The sequence below is a fragment of the Ascaphus truei genome, unplaced genomic scaffold (genome assembly GCF_040206685.1).
Source record: "Ascaphus truei isolate aAscTru1 unplaced genomic scaffold, aAscTru1.hap1 HAP1_SCAFFOLD_1195, whole genome shotgun sequence".
Classification (NCBI taxonomy): Eukaryota; Metazoa; Chordata; class Amphibia; order Anura; family Ascaphidae; genus Ascaphus; species Ascaphus truei.
Window position 1 is genome coordinate 73579 of NW_027454065.1, and position 22808 is coordinate 96386.

Genomic DNA, 22808 nt, shown 5'->3' on the forward strand with positions numbered 1-22808 from the left:
CCTGGGCATGTAGACAGCACCTTCCTAACCACCAATCAGGGCCTGGGCATGTAGGCAGCACCTTCCTACCCACCAATCAGGGCCGGGCATGTAGGCAGCACCTTCCTACCCACCAATCAGGGCCTGGGTATGTAGGCAGCACCTTCCTACCCACCAATCATGGCCTGGGCATGTAGGCAGCACCTTCCTACCCACCAATCAGGGCCGGGCATGTAGGCAGCGCCTTCCTACCCACCAATCATGGCCTGGCATGTAGGCAGCGCCTTCCTATCCACCAATCAGGGCCTGGGCATGTAGGCAGCACCTTCCTTCCCACCAATCAGGGCCTGGGCATGTAGGCAGCACCTTCCTACCCTCCAATCAGGGCCTGGACATGTAGGCAGCACCTTCCTACCCACCAATCAGGGCCTGGGCATGTAGGCAGCTCCTTCCTACCCACCAACCAGGGCCTGGACATGTAGGCAGCACCTTCCTACCCACCAATCGGGGCCAGGCATGTAGCCAGCACCTTCCTACCCACCAATCAGGGCCGGGCATGTAGGCAGCACCTTCCTACCCACCAATCAGGGCCTGGACATGTAGGCAGCACCTTCCTACCCACCAATCAGGGCCGGGCATGTAGGCAGCACCTTCCTACCCACCAATCAGAGCCTGGGCATGTAGGCAGCACCTTCCTACCCACCAATCAGGGCCTGGGCATATAGGCAGCTCCTTCCTACCCACCAATCAGGGCCTGGGCATGTAGGCAGCACCTTCCTACCCACCAATCAGGGCCTGGGCATGTAGGCAGCACCTTCCTACCCACCAATCAGGACCTGGGCATGTAGGCAGCACCTTCCTACCCACCAATCAGGGCCTGGGCATGTAGGCAGCACCTTCCTACCCACCAATCAGGGCCGGGCATGTAGGCAGCGCCTTCCTACCCACCAATCATGGCCTGGCATGTAGGCAGCGCCTTCCTACCCACCAATCAGGGCCTGGGCATGTAGGCAGCACCTTCCTACCCACCAATCATGGCCTGGGTACGTAGGCAGCACGTAGGAGGAATTATAGGGAGCAGTTATATGGGGTAATAGGAGGAGTTATAGGGAGCGGTTATATGGGGTAATAGGGAGCTATATATTGGGTTTATATGGGATATTAGGAGTTATAGGGAGTGGTTACATGGGGCAATAAGGGAAGTTATAGGGTGGGGTTATATGGGGTAATAGGAAGATGTTATTTTGGGCAATAGGTATCGTGTGAGAATATATTTAATCAATCAAAATGAAATCTGTATAGTGCTAGGAACAGGCCTCTTACTGTACGCCTGCTGCACATGCACACAGGTACAGGACGCGGCGCGGAGGCGCTGTCTGGTACCGGTATCCGTAGGGTTACGGGATGAAACCTGCAGCGCTGTCTGTCTGGGAAATAACACTTTATTGCATGAAAAGAACAAGGTTCCACCTGTGGTGAAACAGCGAATCGAGCTCCGGGGGAGCCACAGGATTCCCTCATTCCCGAACAGAACACGACAAGTGGGGTCCTGGGTGTGAGTTTGGGGGTTCAGAAGTGGGGAGTCTGTGTCCTCAGGATTCAGAGGGGGCGTCTGCATTATTAACCCCAGGAGGGGCCGTGTACAAGACACGCCTGTGCTACCCTACTCAGAATCCCATACGTGACCTTTTACGTGGCAACTGAGATCCCTGTGATGAGGAGGGGGTCTGTGCCGGGTGTCTCTGTTTAAGGACCGGTAGCGAGGGGCAGGAGGAGTGTGGTAGGTCCCCAGGCTCAGAAGCATCTCCCAGGAAGGAGAGGAAGTCACGCACTGTCCTTCTCCTCTCTCGCGGGATCCCTCGGGAGCTAAGGGACTGAGAAGATAGGAGGGAAGAGGAAAGGGGTCGGTTCTGGGCACTCGGATTGGGGGCGATCTGCTGGGAGCGGCCGTCTGTTTCCCTATCTGTATCGGTTCGGGAGGGGTCCCGTGTGAAGCTCTCTGCAGGTCCCTCCTGCTCCTGGGAGGCGAGACCCCTGCTCTGCCCCCTGAGACTGAAGTTGGAGGAGACTCCTAGGTCTGAGAGGGAGGCCCTAAGTGGGACGTTGTCCGCTGACCACGGGGAGCTGGCGTCCCTCTCGTATGGGTCAGAGTTGAAGCTCAGAGAGGAGGTGAAGCTCCCGGAGAGGGTCCTGCGGCTCCGCAGGCTCTGCATCTTCTGCCTCCGGCGCCTCTCCCTCAGAGCCTGGATCTTGCTGCCCTGGTTTAGTCCCAGGTGGTCCTCCCACCACAGGTCCCACTGCCCCTCCCAGGAGGCCGTCAGCCGCTGGCTCAGGGGATCCTTCCAGTCCTGGGGGCACACAGGCTCCAGAGGGTCTAGCACCGGTGGGGTCTTTAGGCGCACAAGTCCTCCCTGCCCCATAACCTCCCGCAGGCTTCTCTGGGTCTCCTGCAGGGCAGCTGAACTTTGCTCCGGCTCGTTAAACTCTGGGGCACTGAAGAGTTTGCCGACTGTGAGCCTGGGACGCCGGCCATGGATCCCCTCCCCACTCATGCAACCCCCCAGCAAGGAACGCACCCAGCGGCGGAAGCATAGAAGAGACCCGCGGCTGAGAGAGGGAACTGCAGCATCCGTCACTGCTCTGGTATCTGGCTCCGAATGAGGGGTCCTGTCTAAACTGGGGTACTCTCTGACAGCCTGCTCCTCAGGGACGGGGTCTGCTCTGAGAGTCCGCTCCTCAGGGGCGGGGTCTGCTCCAAGAGACCGCTCCTCAGGGGCGGGGTCTGCTCCAAGAGACCGCTCCTCAGGGACGGGGTCTGCTCCATGAGTCCGCTCCTCAGGGGAAGGATCTGCTCTGAGAGACCACTCCTCAGGGAAGGGATCTGCACCAAGAACCTTCTCTGCAGGGGTGGGGTCTGCTCCAAGAGTCTGTTCCTCAGGGGCGGGGTCTGCCCTGAGAGTCTGCTCCTCAGGGACGGGGTTTTCTCCCAGAGTCTGCTCCTCAGGGACGGGGTCTTCTCCCAGAGTCTGCTCCTCAGGGACGGGGTCTGCTTCAAGTGTCCGCTCCTCAGGGAAGGGATCTGCACCAAGAATCTGCTCTGCAGGGGTGGGGTCTGTTCCAAGAGCCTGCTCCTCAGGGGTGGGGTCTGCTCCAAGAGCCTGCTCCTCAGGGGTGGGGTCTGCTCCGAGAGTCCACTCCTCCGCGGTGGGGTCTGGACCTGGAAGGACAGTCAGGTTGTGCCTTCCCTGTGTCCCTCGCTCTGCAGGATATGTCCTCTCCCGATGCACCAGCCTCTGATAGAAGAGATCACCTTCCTCCGAGAGGTGGAAGACCAGCATGGAGTCCCGATTACGCCCACCGTGCGCGGCCGCCAAACCTGAAAGGTGGAAAGAGGGTGAGTGACAAGAGAACTAGTGGCACTGACGTACCCCCCACCCATCACATGGGTGCCCCTCACCTGCCCCAGGAGATGCCAGCCTCTGTGCCAGGCAGTGGTGGTGATGCGGGAGCAGCGGGGGGAGGTGTGCGTGGCACTCAGACATCCGCGGGAGCTTCAGGGCCGGGAAAAACAGCTGACAGGAAGAAGTGCTGCCCCCTGCAGGAAGAAACAGTGTCTGAAAATACACCGTGCATATGCCAGAGCAAGAGAGGATCTACTGACTGTATACACAGAGAGAGAGGATCTACTGACTGTATATACACAGAGAGGATCTACCAACTGTATATACACAGAGAGAGGATCTACCGACTGTATATACACAGAGAGAGGATCTACTGACTGTATATAAAGAGAGAGGATCTACTGACTGTATATACAGAGAGAGGATCTACTGACTGTATATACAGAGAGAGAGGATCTACTGACTGTATATACACAGAGAGAGGATCTACTGACTGTATATACACAGAGAGAGGATCTACCAACTGTATACACAGAGATGATCTACTGACTGTATATACACAGAGAGAGGATCTACCGACGGTATATACACAGAGAGAGGGGATCTACTGACTGTATATACACAGAGAGAGAGGATCTACTGACTGTATATACAGAGAGAAGATCTACTGACTGTATATACACAGAGAGAGGATCTACCAACTGTATACACAGAGAGAGAGGATCTACCAACGGTATATACAGAGAGAGAGGATCTACTGACTGTATATACAGAGAGAGAGGATCTACCAACTGTATATACAGAGAGGATCTACCAACTGTACATACAGAGAGAGAGGATCTACTGACTGTATATACACAGAGAGAGGATCTACTGACTGTATATACACAGAGAGAGAGGATCTACTGACTGTATATACAGAGAGAGAGGATCTACCAACTGTATATACAGAGAGGATCTACCAACTGTACATACAGAGAGAGAGGATCTACCAACTGTACATACAGAGAGAGAGGATCTACCGACTGTATATACACAGAGAGAGAGGATCTACCGACTGTATATACACAGAGAGAGAGGATCTACTGACTGTATATACACAGAGAGAGAGGATCTACTGACTGTATATACACAGAGAGAGAGGATCTACTGACTGTATATACACACAGAGAGGATCTACTGACTGTATATACACAGAGAGAGAGAGAATATCTACTGACTGTATATACACAGAGAGAGGATCTACCAACTGTACATACAGAGAGAGAGGATCTACTGACTGTATATACACAGAGAGAGAGGATCTACTGACTGTATATACACAGAGAGAGGATCTACCAACAGTATATACAGAGAGAGGATCTACCAACAGTATATACAGAGAGAGGATCTACCAACTGTATATACAGAGAGAGAGGATCTACTGACTGTACATACAGAGAGAGAGAGGATCTACTGACGGTATATACACAGAGAGAGGATCTACCAACTGTATATACAGAGAGAGAGGATCTACTGACTGTATATACAGAGAGAGAGGATCTACTGACTGTATATACACAGAGAGAGGATCTACTGACTGTATATACACAGAGAGAGGATCTACCAACTGTATACACAGAGAGGATCTACTGACTGTATATACACAGAGAGAGGATCTACCGACGGTATATACACAGAGAGAGGGGATCTACTGACTGTATATACACAGAGAGAGAGGATCTACTGACTGTATATACAGAGAGAGGATCTACTGACTGTATATACACAGAGAGAGGATCTACCAACTGTATACACAGAGAGGATCTACTGACTGTATATACACAGAGAGAGAGGATCTACTGACTGTATATACACAGAGAGAGAGGATCTACCAACTGTATACACAGAGAGAGAGGATCTACCAACGGTATATACAGAGAGAGAGAGGATCTACTGACTGTATATACAGAGAGAGAGGATCTACCAACTGTATATACAGAGAGGATCTACCAACTGTACATACAGAGAGAGAGGATCTACTGACTGTATATACACAGAGAGAGAGGATCTACTGACTGTATATACACAGAGAGAGAGGATCTACTGACTGTATATACAGAGAGAGAGGATCTACCAACTGTATATACAGAGAGGATCTACCAACTGTACATACAGAGAGAGAGGATCTACCAACTGTACATACAGAGAGAGAGGATCTACCGACTGTATATACATAGAGAGAGAGGATCTACCGACTGTATATACACAGAGAGAGAGGATCTACTGACTGTATATACACAGAGAGAGAGGATCTACTGACTGTATATACACAGAGAGAGAGGATCTACTGACTGTATATACACAGAGAGAGAGGATCTACTGACTGTATATACACACAGAGAGAGAGAATATCTACTGACTGTATATACACAGAGAGAGGATCTACCAACTGTACATACAGAGAGAGAGGGTCTACTGACTGTATATACACAGAGAGAGGATCTACTGACTGTATATACACAGAGAGAGGATCTACCAACAGTATATACAGAGAGAGGATCTACCAACTGTATATACAGAGAGAGAGGATCTAACAACTGTATATACAGAGAGAGAGGATCTACCGACGGTATATACAGAGAGAGGATCTACCAACTGTATATACAGAGAGAGAGGATCTACTGACTATATATACACAGAGAGAGAGGATCTACTGACGGTATATACAGAGAGAGAGGATCTACCAACTATATATACAGAGAGAGGATCTACCAACTGTATATACAGAGAGAGATGATCTAACAACAGTACATACAGAGAGAGAGGATCTACTGACTGTATATACACAGAGAGAGGATCTACCAACAGTATATACAGAGAGAGGATCTACCAACTGTATATACAGAGAGAGAGGATCTACTGACTGTACATACAGAGAGAGAGGATCTACTGATGGTATATACACAGAGAGGATCTACCAACTGTATATACAGAGAGAGAGGATCTACTGACTGTATATACACAGAGAGAGAGGATCTACTGATGGTATATACAGAGAGAGGATCTACCAACGGTACATACAGAGAGAGAGGATCTACTGACTGTATATACAGAGAGAGAGAGGATCTACCAACTGTATATACAGAGAGAGAGGATCTACCAACTGTATACACAGAGAGAGAGGATCTACCAACTGTATATACACAGAGAGAGGATCTACCAACTGTATATACAGAGATAGAGGATCTACCAACTGTATACACAGAGAGAGAGGATCTACCGATGGTACATACAGAGAGAGAGGATCTACTGACTGTATATACACAGAGAGAGGATCTACCAACTGTATACACAGAGAGAGAGGATCTACCGATGGTATATACAGAGAGAGAGGATCTACCAACTGTATATACAGAGAGAGAGGATCTACTGACTGTATATACATAGAGAGAGGATCTACCAACTGTATATACAGAGAGAGGATCTACCAACTGTATATACAGAGAGAGATGATCTACCAACTGTATATACAGAGAGGATCTACCGACGGTATATACAGAGAGAGAGGATCTACCAACAGTATATACAGAGAGAGGATCTACTGACTGTATATACACAGAGAGAGGATCTACCAACAGTATATACAGAGAGAGGATCTACCGACGTTATATACAGAGAGAGAGGATCTACCAACGGTATATACAGAGAGAGAGGATCTACCGACGGTATATACACAGAGAGAGGATCTACCAACAGTATATACAGAGAGAGAGGATCTACCAACGGTATATACAGAGAGAGGATCTACCGACGGTATATACAGAGAGAGGATCTACCAACTGTATATACAGAGAGAGAGGATCTACCAACTGTATATACAGAGAGAGAGGATCTACCGACGGTATATACAGAGAGAGGATCTACCGACGGTATATACAGAGAGAGAGGATCTACCGACGGTATATACAGAGAGAGAGGATCTACCGACGGTATATACAGAGAGAGAGGATCTACCGACGGTATATACAGAGAGAGAGGATCTACCGACGGTATATACAGAGAGAGAGAGGATCTACCGACGGTATATACAGAGAGAGGATCTACCGATGGTATATACAGAGAGAGAGAGGATCTACCGACGGTATATACAGAGAGAGAGAGGATCTACCGACGGTACATATAGAGAGAGGATCTACCGACGGTGTATACAGAGACAGAAGATCTACCGACGGTGTATACAGAGAGAGAAGATCTACCGACTGTATATACAGAGAGAGAAGATCTACCGACGGTATATACAGAGAGAGAGGATCTACTGACTGTATATACACAGAGAGAGGATCTACCAAATGTATATACAAAGAGAGAGGATCTACCGACGGTATATACAGAGAGAGTATCTACCGACGGTATATACAGAGAGAGGATCTACCGACGGTATATACAGAGAGAGAGGATCTACCGACGGTATATACAGAGAGAGAGGATCTACCGACGGTATATACAGAGAGAGAGGATCTACCGACGGTATATACAGAGAGAGATCTACCAACTGTATATACAGAGAGAAAGGATCTACCAACTGTATATACAAAGAGAGAGGATCTACCGACGGTATATACAGAGAGAGGATCTACCGACGGTATATACAGAGAGAGGATCTACCGACGGTATATACAGAGAGAGAGGATCTACCGACGGTATATACAGAGAGAGAGGATGTACCGACGGTATATACAGAGAGAGAGATCTACCAACTGTATATACAGAGAGAGGATCTACCGACGGTATATACAGAGAGAGAGGATCTACCGACGGTATATACAGAGAGAGAGGATGTACCGACGGTACATACAGAAAGAGAGAGGATCTACCAACGGTATATATAGAGAGAGGATCTACCAACTGTATATACAGAGTGAGGATCTACCGACGGTGTATACAGAGACAGAGGATCTACCAACTGTATATACAGAGACAGAGGATCTACTGACTGTATATACACAGAGAGAGGATCTACCAACTGTATATACAGAGAGAGAGGATCTACTGACTGTATATACAGAGAGGATCTACCAACTGTACATAAAGAGAGAGAGGATGTACCGACGGTATATACAGAGAGAGAGAAGATCTACCAACTGTATATACAGAGAGAGGATCTACCGACGGTATATACAGAGATAGAGGATCTACCGACGGTATATACAGAGAGAGAGAGGATCTACCGACGGTATATATAGAGAGAGGATCTACCAACTGTATATACAGAGTGAGGATCTACCGACGGTGTATACAGAGACAGAAGATCTACCGACAGTATATACAGAGAGAGAAGATCTACCGACGGTATATACACAGAGAGAGGATCTACCAACTGTATATACAGAGAGAGAGGATCTACTGACTGTATATACAGAGAGGATCTACCAACTGTACATACAGAGAGAGAGGATCTACCGACGGTATATACAGAGAGAGGATCTACCAACTGTATATACAGAGAGAGAGGATCTACCAACTGTATATACAGAGAGAGAGGATCTACCGACGGTATATACAGAGAGAGGATCTACTGACGGTATATACAGAGAGAGGATCTACCGACGGTATATACAGAGAGAGAGAGGATCTACCGACGGTATATACAGAGAGAGAGGATGTACCAACGGTATATACAGCGAGAGAGAGGATCTACCAACAGTATATACAGAGAGAGGATCTATCGATGGTATATACAGAGAGAGAGGATCTACCAACGGTATATACAGAGAGAGAGGATCTACCGACGGTATATACACAGAGAGAGGATCTACCAACAGTATATACAGAGAGAGAGGATCTACCGACGGTATATACAGAGAGAGGATCTACCGACGGTATATACAGAGAGAGGATCTACCAACTGTATATACAGAGAGAGAGGATCTACCAACTGTATATACAGAGAGAGAGGATCTACCGACGGTATATACAGAGAGAGGATCTACCGACGGTATATACAGAGAGAGAAGATCTACCGACGGTATATACAGAGAGAGGATGTACCGACGGTATATACAGAGAGAGAGAGGATCTACCAACTGTATATACAGAGAGAGGATCTACCGACGGTATATACAGAGAGAGAGGATCTACTGACGGTATATACAGAGAGAGAGAGAGGATCTACCAACGGTATATACAGAGAGAGGATCTACCGATGGTGTATACAGAGACAGAGGATCTACCGACGGTGTATACAGAGAGAGAAGATCTACCGACGGTATATACAGAGAGAGAAGATCTACCGACGGTATATACAGAGAGAGAGGATCTACTGACTGTATATACACAGAGAGAGGATCTACCAACAGTATATACAGAGAGAGAGGATCTACCAACTGTACATACAGAGAGAGAGGATCTACCGACGGTATATACAGAGAGAGGATCTACCAACTGTATATACAGAGAGAGGATCTACCGACGGTATATACAGAGAGAGGATCTACCGACGGTATATACAGAGAGAGAGGATCTACCGACGGTATATACAGAGAGAGAGGATGTACCGACGGTATATACAGAGAGAGAGGATCTACCAACTGTATATACAGTACAGAGAGAGGATCTACCGACGGTATATACAGAGAGAGAGGATCTACCGACGGTATATACAGAGAGAGAGGATGTACCGACAGTACATACAGAGAGAGAGAGGATCTACCAACGGTATATATAGAGAGAGGATCTACCAACTGTATATACAGAGTGAGGATCTACCGACGGTGTATACAGAGACAGAGGATCTACCGACGGTGTATACAGAGAGAGAAGATCTACCGACGGTATATACAGAGAGAGAAGATCTACCGACGGTATATACAGAGAGAGAGAGGATCTACCAACGGTATATAAAGAGAGAGAGGATCTACAGTACCAACGGTATATACAGAGAGAGAGGATCTACCAATGGTATATACAGAGAGAGAGGATCTACAGTACCAACGGTATATACAGAGAGAGAGGATCTACCAACGGTATATACAGAGAGAGAGGATCTACCAACTGTATATACAGAGAGAGAGGATCTACCGACGGTATATACAGAGAGAGGATCTACCGACGGTATATACAGAGAGAGAAGATCTACCGACGGTATATACAGAGAGAGAGGATGTACCGACGGTATATACAGAGAGAGAGAGGATCTACCAACTGTATATACAGAGAGAGGATCTACCGACGGTATATACAGAGAGAGAGGATCTACCGACGGTATATACAGAGAGAGAGAGAGGATCTACCAACGGTATATACAGAGAGAGGATCTACCGATGGTGTATACAGAGACAGAGGATCTACCGACGGTGTATACAGAGAGAGAAGATCTACCGACGGTATATACAGAGAGAGAAGATCTACCGACGGTATATACAGAGAGAGAGGATCTACTGACTGTATATACACAGAGAGAGGATCTACCAACAGTATATACAGAGAGAGAGGATCTACCAACTGTACATACAGAGAGAGAGGATCTACCGACGGTATATACAGAGAGAGGATCTACCAACTGTATATACAGAGAGAGGATCTACCGACGGTATATACAGAGAGAGGATCTACCGACGGTATATACAGAGAGAGAGGATCTACCGACGGTATATACAGAGAGAGAGGATGTACCGACGGTATATACAGAGAGAGAGGATCTACCAACTGTATATACAGTACAGAGAGAGGATCTACCGACGGTATATACAGAGAGAGAGGATCTACCGACGGTATATACAGAGAGAGAGGATGTACCGACAGTACATACAGAGAGAGAGAGGATCTACCAACGGTATATATAGAGAGAGGATCTACCAACTGTATATACAGAGTGAGGATCTACCGACGGTGTATACAGAGACAGAGGATCTACCGACGGTGTATACAGAGAGAGAAGATCTACCGACGGTATATACAGAGAGAGAAGATCTACCGACGGTATATACAGAGAGAGAGAGGATCTACCAACGGTATATACAGAGAGAGAGGATCTACAGTACCAACGGTATATACAGAGAGAGAGGATCTACCAATGGTATATACAGAGAGAGAGGATCTACAGTACCAACGGTATATACAGAGAGAGAGGATCTACCAACGGTATATACAGAGAGAGAGGATCTACCAACTGTATATACAGAGAGGCTGAGTATTTACTTCTTTGATCTAACTTACAGTTGTGTGAAAAAGAAAGTATTATTTATTTAACAAAATAAAGCCAAAATGGAGAAGCGATGCGTGAAACACTAAGTACACCCTTCCCGCTTCCATAGGAATTAAGATGCTAAGTAGCAGACAGGTGCTGCTAATCAAATGCCCTTGATTAATTGATCATCAGCAAGTGTGACAACCTCTATAAAAGCCGAAGTTTCAGCAGTTTGCTGGTCTGGAGCATTCAGGTGTGTATTAACACAATTCCAGGGAGGAAAGACATCAGCAATGACCTTAGAGAAGCAATTGTTGCTGCCCATCAATCTGGGAAGGGTTATAAGGCAATTTCCAAACAATTTAAAGTCCATCATTCTAAAGTGAGAAAGATTATTCAAAAGTGGAAAACATTCAAGACAGTTGCCAATCTTCCCAGGAGTGGACGTCCCAGCAAACTCACCCCAAGGTCAGACCGTGCAATGCTCAGAGAAATTGCAAAAAAAAACAAGAGTTACATCTCAGACTCTACAGGCCTCAGTTAGCATGTTAAATGTTAATGTTCATGACAGTACAATTAGAAAAAGACTGAACAAGTATGGTTTGTTCAGAAGGGTTGCCAGGAGAAAGTCTCTTCTCTCTAAAAAGAACATGGCAGCACGGCTTAGGTTTGCAAAGTTGCATCTGAACAAACCACAAGACTTCTGGAACAATGTCCTTTGGACAGACGAGACCAAAGTGGAGATGTTTGGCCATAATGCACAGTGCCACGTTTGGTGAAAACCAAACACAGCATATCAGCACAAACACCTCATACCAACTGTCAAGCATGGTGGTGGAGGGGTGGTGATTTGGGCTTGTTTTTGCAGCCACAGGACCTGGGAACCTTGCAGTCATTGAGTCGACCATGAACTCCTCTGTATTCCAAAGTATTCTAGAGTCAAATGTGAGGCCATCAGTCCGACAGCTAAAGCTTGGCCGAAATTGGGTCATGGAACAGGACAATGATCCCAAGCACACCAGCAAATCTACAACAGAATGGCTGAAAAAGAAAAGAATCAAGGTGTTGCAATGGCCCAGTCAAAGTCCAGACCTCAACCTGATTGAAATGCAGTGGCGGGACCTTAAGAGAGCTGTGCATAAACAAATGCCCACAGACCTCAATGAACTGAAGCAACGTTGTAAAGAAGAGTGGGCCAAAATTCCTCCACAACGATGTGAGAGACTGATAAAGTCATATAGAAAACGATTACTTCAAGTTATTGCTGCTAAAGGTGGTTCTACAAGCTATTGAATCACAAGGTGTACTTAGTTTTTCACACATAGCTTATCCATTTTGGCTTTATTTTTGTTACATAAATCATGGCACGGTGTAATATGTCATGTGTACACACACACACACACACACACACACACACACACACACACACACACACACAGTGTAATATGTCGTGTTGTTGTTCACCTGAGGTTGTATTTACCTAATATTTAGACCTGCTAAGGAACAGATGATTGTTATTATCTCCTGATATGTAAAACCATAGAATTCACAGAGGGTGTACTTTCTTTTTCACACAACTGCATCTCTGTGTGTGGTATATATATACACCTGTATCTCTGAGTGTGGTATATATATACACCTGTATCTCTGTGTGTGGTATATATATACACCTGTATCTCTGTGTGTGGTATATATACACCTGTATCTCTGTGTGTGGTATATGTACACACCTGTATCTCTGTGTGTGGTATATGTACACACCTGTATCTCTGTGTGTGGTATATATACACACACCTGTATCTCTGTGTGTCGTATATATACACACCTGTATCTCTGTGTGGTATATATACACACCTGTATCTCTGTGTGTGGTATATATACACACCTATGTCTATCTGTGTGCATGGTATATATACACACCTGTATCTCTGTGTGTGGTATATATGCACCTGTATCTCTGTGTGTGGTATATATACACCTGTATCTCTGTGTGTGGTATATATACACCTGTATCTCTGTGTGTGGTATATATACACACCTGTATCTCTGTGTGTGGTATATAAACACACCTGTATCTCTGTGTGTGGTATATAAACACACCTGTATCTCTGTGTGTGGTATATAAACACACCTGTATCTCTGTGTGTGGTATATAAACACACCTGTATCTCTGTTTGTGGTATATATACACACCTGTATCTCTGTGTGTGGTATATATACACACCTATGTCTGTCTGTGTGCATGGTATATATACACACACCTGTATCTCTGTGTGTGGTATATATACACCTGTATCTCTGTGTGTGGTATATATACACCTGTATCTGGGTGTGGTATATATACACCTGTATCTCTGTGTGCATGGTATATATACACCTATGTCTGTGTGCATGGTATATATACACTGTGTCTGTGTGCATGGTATATATACAGCTATGTGTGTGCATGGTATATATACACCTGTGTCTGTGTGCATGGTATATATACACCTATGTGTGTGCATGGTATATATACACCTGTGTGTGTGCATGGTATATATACACCTGTGTGTGTGCATGGTATATATACACCTGTGTGTGTGCATGGTATATATACACCTGTGTGTGTGCATGGTATATATACACTGTGTCTGTGTGCATGGTATATATACACTGTGTGTGCATGGTATATATACACTGTGTGTGCATGGTATATATACACCTATGTGTGTGCATGGTATATATACACCTGTGTCTGTGTGCATGGTATATATACACCTGTGTGTGTAAATGGTATATATACACCTATGTGTGTGCATGGTATATATACACCTGTGTGTGTGCATGGTATATATACACCTGTGTGTGTGCATGGTATATATACACCTGTGTGTGTGCATGGTATATATACACTGTGTCTGTGTGCATGGTATATATACACTGTATCTCTGTGTGCATGGTATATATACACTGTGTCTCTGTGTGCATGGTATATATACACTGTGTGTGCATGGTATATATACACTGTGTGTGTGCATGGTATATATACACTGTATCTCTGTGTGCATGGTATATATACACTGTGTGTGCATGGTATATATACACTGTGTGTGCATGGTATATATACACTGTGTGTGCATGGTATATATACACTGTGTGTGCATGGTATATATACACTGTATCTCTGTGTGCATGGTATATATACACTGTATCTCTGTGTGCATGGTATATATACACTGTGTCTCTGTGTACATGGTATATATACACTGTGTGTGCATGGTATATATACACTGTATCTCTGTGTGCATGGTATATATACACTGTATCTCTGTGTGCATGGTATATATACACTGTGTCTGTGTGCATGGTATATATACACTGTGTCTCTGTGTGCATGGTATATATACACTGTATCTCTGTGTGCATGGTATATATACACTGTATCTCTGTGTGCATGGTATATATACACTGTATCTCTGTGTGCATGGTATATATACACTGTGTGTGCATGGTATATATACACTGTATCTCTGTGTGCATGGTATATATACACTGTATCTCTGTGTGCATGGTATATATACACTGTGTCTGTGTGCATGGTATATATACACTGTATCTCTGTGTGCATGGTATATATACACTGTATCTCTGTGTGCATGGTATATATACACTGTGTCTCTGTGTGCATGGTATATATACACTGTGTCTCTGTGTGCATGGTATATATACACCTGTATCTCTGTGTGCATGGTATATATACACTGTGTCTCTGTGTGCATGGTATATATACACTGTGTCTCTGTGTGCATGGTATATATACACCTGTCTGTGTGCATGGTACATACCTGTATATTGCAGCATTAGGGTCTCCTGGCTCTGCTGGGTCCCGAGTAAAACCTTATTGGACCTATCAGCAGCTCCGCCTGGGATCACATGGGCAAAAGTGGGCGGAGACTCCAGCATGTGGTTCCACTTCAGGAGGGGAAGCAGCGGAAAGCGCTCATCCATCATGTACACCGAGACCTGCGGGGGGGAGCACAGGGTCAGGGGTCTCTCCCCCCCCCCCCCCCCGCTCATCCATCATGTACACCGAGACCTGCGGGGGGAGCACAGGGTCAGGGGTCTCTCCCCCCCCCCCCCCCCCCGCTCATCCATCATGTACACCGAGACCTGCGGGGGGAGCACAGGGTCAGGGGTCTCTCCCCCCCCCCCCCCCCCCGCTCATCCATCATGTACACCGAGACCTGCGGGGGGAGCACAGGGTCAGGGGTCTCTCCCCCCCCCCCCCCCCGCTCATCCATCATGTACACCGAGACCTGCGGGGGGGAGCACAGGGTCAGGGGTCTCTCCCCCCCCCCCCCCCCCGCTCATCCATCATGTACACCGAGACCTGCGGGGGGAGCACAGGGTCAGGGGTCTCTCCCCCCCCCCCCCCCCCGCTCATCCATCATGTACACCGAGACCTGCGGGGGGAGCACAGGGTCAGGGGTCTCTCCCCCCCCCCCCCCCCCGCTCATCCATCATGTACACCGAGACCTGCGGGGGGAGCACAGGGTCAGGGGTCTCTCCCCCCCCCCCGCTCATCCATCATGTACACCGAGACCTGCGGGGGGAGCACAGGGTCAGGGGTCTCTCCCCCCCCCCCCCCCCCCCCCCGCTCATCCATCATGTACACCGAGAACTGCGGGGGGGAGCACAGGGTCAGGGGTCAGGGGTCTCTCTCTCCCCCCCCCCACCCCCACCGCTCATCCATCATGTACACCGAGAACTGCGGGGGGGAGCACAGGGTCAGGGGTCAGGGGTCTCTCTCTCCCCCCCCCCACCCCCACCGCTCATCCATCATGTACACCGAGAACTGCGGGGGGGAGCACAGGGTCAGGGGTCTCTCTCTCTCCCCCCCCCCCCCCACCGCTCATCCATCATGTACACCGAGACCTGCGGGGGGAGCACAGGGTCAGAGGTCTCTCCCCCCCCCCCCCCCCGCTCATCCATCATGTACACCGAGACCTGCGGGGGGGAGCACAGGGTCAGGGGTCTCTCCCCCCCCCCCCCCCCCCCGCTCATCCATCATGTACACCGAGACCTGCGGGGGGAGCACAGGGTCAGGGGTCTCTCTCCCCCCCCCCCCCCGCTCATCCATCATGTACACCGAGACCTGCGGGGGGGAGCACAGGGTCAGGGGTCTCTCCCCCCCCCCCCCCCCCCGCTCATCCATCATGTACACCGAGACCTGCGGGGGGAGCACAGGGTCAGGGGTCTCTCCCCCCCCCCCCCCCGCTCATCCATCATGTACACCGAGTACTGCGGGGGGAGCACAGGGTCAGGGGTCAGGGGTCTCTCCCCCCCCCCCCCCCCCCCGCTCATCCATCATGTACACCGAGACCTGCGGGGGGAGCACAGGGTCAGGGGTCTCTCCCCCCCCCCCCCGCTCATCCATCATGTACACCGAGACCTGCGGGGGGAGCACAGGGTCAGGGGTCAGGGGTCTCTCCCCCCCCCCCCCGCTCATCCATCATGTACACCGAGACCTGCGGGGGGAGCACAGGGTCAGGGGTCTCTCCCCCCCCCCCCCGCTCATCCATCATGTACACCGAGACCTGCGGGGGGAGCACAGGGTCAGGGGTCTCTCCCCCCCCCCCCCCCCACCGCTCATCCATCATGTACACCGAGACCTGCGGGGGGAGCACAGGGTCAGGGGTCAGGGGTCTCTCCCCCCCCCCCCCGCTCATCCATCATGTACACCGAGACCTGCGGGGGGAGCACAGGGTCAGGGGTCTCTCCCCCCCCCCCCCGCTCATCCATCATGTACACCGAGACCTGCGGGGGGAGCACAGGGTCAGGGGTCTCTCCCCCCCCCCCCCCCCACCGCTCATCCATCATGTACACCGAGACCTGCGGGGGGAGCACAGGGTCAGGGGTCTCTCCCCCCCCCCCCCGCTCATCCATCATGTACACCGAGACCTGCGGGGGGAGCACAGGGTCAGGGGTCTCTCCCCCCCCCCCCCCCCACCGCTCATCCATCATGTACACCGAGACCTGCGGGGGGAGCACAGGGTCAGGGGTCTCTCCCCCCCCCCCCCCCCCCGCTCATCCATCATGTACACCGAGACCTGCGGGGGGAGCACAGGGTCAGGGGTCAGGGGTCTCTCCCCCCCCCCCCCCCGCTCATCCATCATGTACACCGAGACCTGCGGGGGGAGCACAGGGTCAGGGGTCTCTCCCCCCCCCCGCTCATCCATCATGTACACCGAGACCTGCGGGGGAGCACAGGGTCAGGGGTCAGGGGTCTCTCCCCCCCCCCGCTCATCCATCATGTACACCGAGACCTGCGGGGGGAGCACAGGGTCAGGGGTCAGGGGTCTCTCCCCCCCCCCGCTCATCCATCATGTACACCGAGACCTGCGGGGGGAGCACAGGGTCAGGGGTCAGGGGTCTCTCTCTCCCCCCCCCCCACCGCTCATCCATCATGTACACCGAGACCTGCGGGGGGAGCACAGGGTCAGGGGTCAGGGGTCTCTCCCCCCCCCCCCCCCCCCCCCGCTCATCCATCATGTACACCGAGACCTGCGGGGGGAGCACAGGGTCAGGGGTCAGGGGTCTCTCCCCCCCCCCCCCCCCCCCCGCTCATCCATCATGTACACCGAGACCTGCGGGGGGAGCACAGGGTCAGGGGTCAGGGGTCTCTCCCCCCCCCCCCCACCGCTCATCCATCATGTACACCGAGACCTGCGGGGGGAGCACAGGGTCAGGGGTCTCTCCCCCCCCCCCCCCCCCCCCCCCGCTCATCCATCATGTACACCGAGAACTGCGGGGGGGAGCACAGGGTCAGGGGTCAGGGGTCTCCCCCCCCCCCCCCCCGCTCATCCATCATGTACACCGAGACCTGCGGGGGGAGCACAGGGTCAGGGGTCTCTCCCCCCCCCCCCGCTCATCCATCATGTACACCGAGACCTGCGGGGGGGAGCACAGGGTCAGGGGTCTCTCTCCCCCCCCCCCCCACCGCTCATCCATCATGTACACCGAGTACTGTGGGGGGAGCACAGGGTCAGGGGTCAGGGGTCTCTCTCTCCCCCCCCCCCCCCCACCGCTCATCCATCATGTACACCGAGACCTGCGGGGGGGAGCACAGGGTCAGGGGTCTCTCTCCCCCCCCCCCCCACCGCTCATCCATCATGTACACCGAGAACTGCGGGGGGGAGCACAGGGTCAGGGGTCTCTCTCTCTTCCCCCCCCCCCCCCACCGCTCATCCATCATGTACACCGAGAACTGCGGGGGGGAGCACAGGGTCAGGGGTCTCTCTCTCTCCCCCCCCCCCGCTCATCCATCATGTACACCGAGAACTGCGGGGGGGAGCACAGGGTCAGGGGTCTCTCTCTCTTCCCCCCCCCCCCCCACCGCTCATCCATCATGTACACCGAGAACTGCGGGGGGGAGCACAGGGTCAGGGGTCTCTCTCTCTCCCCCCCCACCGCTCATCCATCATGTACACCGAGAACTGCGGGGGGGAGCACAGGGTCAGGGGTCTCTCTCTCTCCCCCCCCCCCCACCGCTCATCCATCATGTACACCGAGAACTGCGGGGGGGAGCACAGGGTCAGGGGTCTCTCTCTCTCCCCCCCCCCCCCCACCGCTCATCCATCATGTACACCGAGTACTGCGGGGGGGAGCACAGGGTCAGGGGTCAGGGGTCTCTCTCTCCCCCCCCCCCCCCCACCGCTCATCCATCATGTACACCGAGTACTGTGGGGGGAGCACAGGGTCAGAGGTCTCTCTCTCTCCCCCCCCCCCCCCCACCGCTCATCCATCATGTACACCGAGAACTGCGGGGGGGAGCACAGGGTCAGGGGTCTCTCTCTCTCCCCCCCCCCCCCCCCACCGCTCATCCATCATGTACACCGAGTACTGTGGGGGGAGCACAGGGTCAGAGGTCTCTCTCTCTCCCCCCCCCCCCCACCGCTCATCCATCATGTACACCGAGAACTGCGGGGGGGAGCACAGGGTCAGAGGTCAGGAGTCTCTCTCTCCCCCCCCCCCACCGCTCATCCATCATGTACACCGAGTACTGCGGGGGGAGCACAGGGTCAGGGGTCTCTCCCCCCCCCCCGCTCATCCATCATGTACACCGAGAACTGCGGGGGGGAGCACAGGGTCAGGGGTCTCTCCCCCCCCCCGCTCATCCATCATGTACACCGAGAACTGCGGGGGGAGCACAGGGTCAGGGGTCTCTCCCCCCCCCCCGCTCATCCATCATGTACACCGAGAACTGCGGGGGGAGCACAGGGTCAGAGGTCAGGGGTCTCTCTCTCCCCCCCCCCCACCGCTCATCCATCATGTACACCGAGAACTGCGGGGGGGAGCACAGGGTCAGGGGTCTCTCTCTCCCCCCCCCCCACCGCTCATCCATCATGTACACCGAGTACTGTGGGGGGGGAGCACAGGGTCAGGGGTCTCTCTCTCCCCCACCTCTCCCCCGCTCATCCATCATGTACACCGAGTACTGTGGGGGGAGCACAGGGTCAGAGGTCAGGAGTCTCTCTCTCCCCCCCCCCCGCTCATCCATCATGTACACCGAGTACTGTGGGGGGAACACAGGGTCAGGGGTCTCTCTCCCCCCCCCCCCCACCCCTCATCCATCATGTACACCGAGAACTGCGGGGGGGAGCACAGGGTCAGAGGTCAAGAGTCTCTCTCTCCCCCCCCCCACCGCTCATCCATCATGTACACCGAGAACTGTGGGGGGGAGCACAGGGTCAGAGATCAGGGGTCTCTCTCTCCCCCCCCCCCTCATCCATCATGTACACCGAGAACTGCGGGGGGGAGCACAGGGTCAGAGGTCAGGAGTCTCTCTCTCCCCCCCCCCCACCGCTCATCCATCATGTACACCGAGTACTGCGGGGGGGAGCACAGGGTCAGGGGTCTCTCTCTCTCCCCCCCCACCGCTCATCCATCATGTACACCGAGTACTGTGGGGGGAGCACAGGGTCAGAGGTCAGGAGTCTCTCTCTCCCCCCCCCCCCGCTCATCCATCATGTACACCGAGAACTGTGGGGGGGGGAGCACAGGGTCAGGGGTCTCTCTCCCCCCCTCCCCCCCCGCTCATCCATCATGTACACCGAGTACTGTGGGGGGGAGCACAGGGTCAGAGGTCAGGGGTCTCTCTCTCCCCCCCCCCCACCGCTCATCCATCATGTACACCGAGAACTGTGGGGGGGAGCACAGGGTCAGAGGTCAGGGGTCTCTCTCTCCCCCCCCCCCTCATCCATCATGTACACCGAGAACTGCGGGGGGGAGCACAGGGTCAGAGGTCAGGAGTCTCTCTCTCCCCCCCCCCCACCGCTCATCCATCATGTACACCGAGTACTGCGGGGGGGAGCACAGGGTCAGGGGTCTCTCTCTCTCCCCCCCCACCGCTCATCCATCATGTACACCGAGTACTGTGGGGGGAGCACAGGGTCAGAGGTCAGGAGTCTCTCTCTCCCCCACCCCCCGCTCATCCATCATGTACACCGAGTACTGTGGGGGGAGCACAGGGTCAGGGGTCTCTCTCACCCCCCCCCTCCCCCGCTCATCCATCATGTACACCGAGAACTGCGGGGGGGAGCACAGGGTCAGAGGTCAGGGGTCTCTCTCTCCCCCCCCCCCACCGCTCATCCATCATGTACACCGAGAACTGTGGGGGGGAGCACAGGGTCAGGGGTCTCTCTCCCCCCCTCCCCCCCCGCTCATCCATCATGTACACCGAGAACTGCGGGGGGGAGCACAGGGTCAGAGGTCAGGGGTCTCTCTCCCCTCCCCTCTCCCCCGCTCATCCATCATGTACACCGAGAAGTGCGGGGGGGAGCACAGGGTCAGAGGTCAAGGGTCTCTCTCTCCCCCCCCCCCACCGCTCATCCATCATGTACACCGAGAACTGCGGGGGGGAGCACAGGGTCAGGGGTCTCTCCCCCCCCCCACACAGGGGTCTCTCTCCCCCCCCCACTCATCCATCATGTACACCGAGAACTGTGGGGGGAGCACAGGGTCAGGGGTCTCTCTCTCCCCCCCCCACACAGGGGTCTGTCTCCCCCCCCCCCCCCGCTCATCCATCATGTACACCGAGAACTGTGGGGGGAGCACAGGGTCAGGGGTCTCTCTCTCTCCCCCCCGCAGGGCACGGTCAGGGTGCTCTCTCTCCCTCCCCCGCAGGGCACGGTCAGGCCGCTGTCTCTCCCTCCCCCGCAGGGCACGGTCAGGGCGCCGTCTCTCTCTCCCTCCCCCGCAGGGCACGTTCAGGGCTCTCTCTCTCTCCCTCCCGCGCAGGGCACGGTCAGGGCTCTCTCTCCCTCCCCCGCAGGACACTGTCAGGGCGCTCTCTCTCCCTCCCCCGCAGGACATGGTCAGGGCGCTCTCTCTCCCTCCCCCGCAGGGCACGGTCAGGGCGCTCTCTCTCCCTCCCCCGCAGGCACGGTCAGGGTGCTCTCTCTCCCTCCCCCGCAGGGCACGGTCAGGGTGCTCTCTCTCCCTCCCCCGCAGGGCACGGTCAGGGCGCTCTCTCTCCCTCCCCCGCAGGGCACGGTCAGGGCGCTCTCTCTCCCTCCCCCGCAGGGCACGGTCAGGACGCTCTCTCTCCCTCCCCCGCAGGGCACGGTCAGGGCGCTCTCTCTCCATCCCCCGCAGGGCAGGGTCATGGTCAGGGCGCTCTCTCTCCCTCTCCCGCAGGGCACGAACAGGGCGCTCTCTCTCCCTCCCCCGCAGGGCAAAGTCAGGGCGCTCTCTCTCCCTCCCCCGCAGGACACGGTCAGGGCGCTCTCTCTCCCTCCCCCGCAGGGCACCGTCAGGGCGCTCTCTCTCCCTCCCCCGCAGGACACGGTCAGGCCGCTGTCTCTCTCTCCCCCGCAGGGCACGGTCAGGGCGCTCTCTCCCTCCCCAGCAGGGCACGGTCAGGGTGCTCTCTCTCCCTCCCCTGCAGGGCACGGTCAGGGCGGTCTCTCTCCCTCCCCCGCAGGACACGGCGCTCTCTCTCCCTCCCCCGCAGGGCACGGTCAGGACGCTCTCTCTCTCCCCCGCAGGGCACGGTCAGGACGCTCTCTCTCCCCCCTGCAGGGCACGGTCAGGGCGCTGTCTCTCTCTCCCTCTCCCGCAGGGCACGGTCAGGCCGCTGTCTCTCTCTCCCTCCCCCGCAGGGCACGGTCAGGGCGCTCTCCCTCCCCCGCAGGGCACGCTCAGGGCGCTCTCTCTCTCCCTCCCCCGCAGGGCACGGGCACGGTCAGGGCGCTCTCCCTCCCCCACAGGGCACGGTCAGG

At 53.1% G+C, this 22808-nt stretch overlaps 1 protein-coding gene across 1 annotated transcript in view; it reads right to left on the minus strand.

The window, feature by feature from the left end:
• Positions 1 to 1055: 1055 nt before the first annotated feature.
• Positions 1056 to 22808, minus strand: part of TAF1C (TATA-box binding protein associated factor, RNA polymerase I subunit C) — a 29659-nt gene continuing 7906 nt past the window's right edge. Inside the window, exons 2-4 of the mRNA XM_075581287.1 lie at positions 15372 to 15549; positions 3437 to 3574; positions 1056 to 3355 (exon numbers count right to left, since the gene is read on the minus strand). Of these exons, the coding sequence (XP_075437402.1) occupies positions 1647 to 3355; positions 3437 to 3574; positions 15372 to 15549 (2025 nt within the window). The 3' untranslated portion in view covers positions 1056 to 1646. The remainder of the gene's footprint in view (positions 3356 to 3436; positions 3575 to 15371; positions 15550 to 22808) is intronic.